This window comes from Alexandromys fortis, unplaced genomic scaffold, assembly GCF_014885135.2.
Source record: "Alexandromys fortis isolate MF-2015 unplaced genomic scaffold, M_Fortis_MF-2015_v1.1 scaffold_31, whole genome shotgun sequence".
Taxonomy (NCBI): domain Eukaryota; kingdom Metazoa; phylum Chordata; class Mammalia; order Rodentia; family Cricetidae; genus Alexandromys; species Alexandromys fortis.
Window position 1 is genome coordinate 11,491,474 of NW_026067974.1, and position 300 is coordinate 11,491,773.

Consider the following 300-nt stretch of genomic DNA (forward strand, 5'->3'; position numbering starts at 1 on the left):
TTAGCAGCAACATGGGGTGCAGGGATCCTCACAGCCAGGCTGCACATAGGTGGTGAGGTTGACAGTCAGCAGGTTTGGGGTTGGGTGGCAGGAGTTGAGCAGGAAGCAGGTGGGCACACAGGGCTGAGGGATGTGGCAAGGTGGGGGACAGTTGTCACAGCAGGTGGGCTCAAGTTGCCAGATGGTGTGTGGGCAGGTGCTGGGCAGGCAGACTCCACAGCGGCAGGACTTGTCTGAGGAGCAGATGGTGGTGGCAGGGCCGGTGGGGACACTGCAGCAGCGGGCAACACAGCAGGCCAT

The 300-nt window shown here is 62.0% G+C and overlaps 1 protein-coding gene across 1 annotated transcript; it reads right to left on the reverse strand.

Moving 5' to 3' along the window:
* Positions 1-300, reverse strand: LOC126510559 (keratin-associated protein 3-2-like). The gene has a single exon (XM_050157201.1). The coding sequence runs from the start codon at positions 298-300 to the stop codon at positions 1-3; it is 300 nt and encodes a 99-aa protein (XP_050013158.1).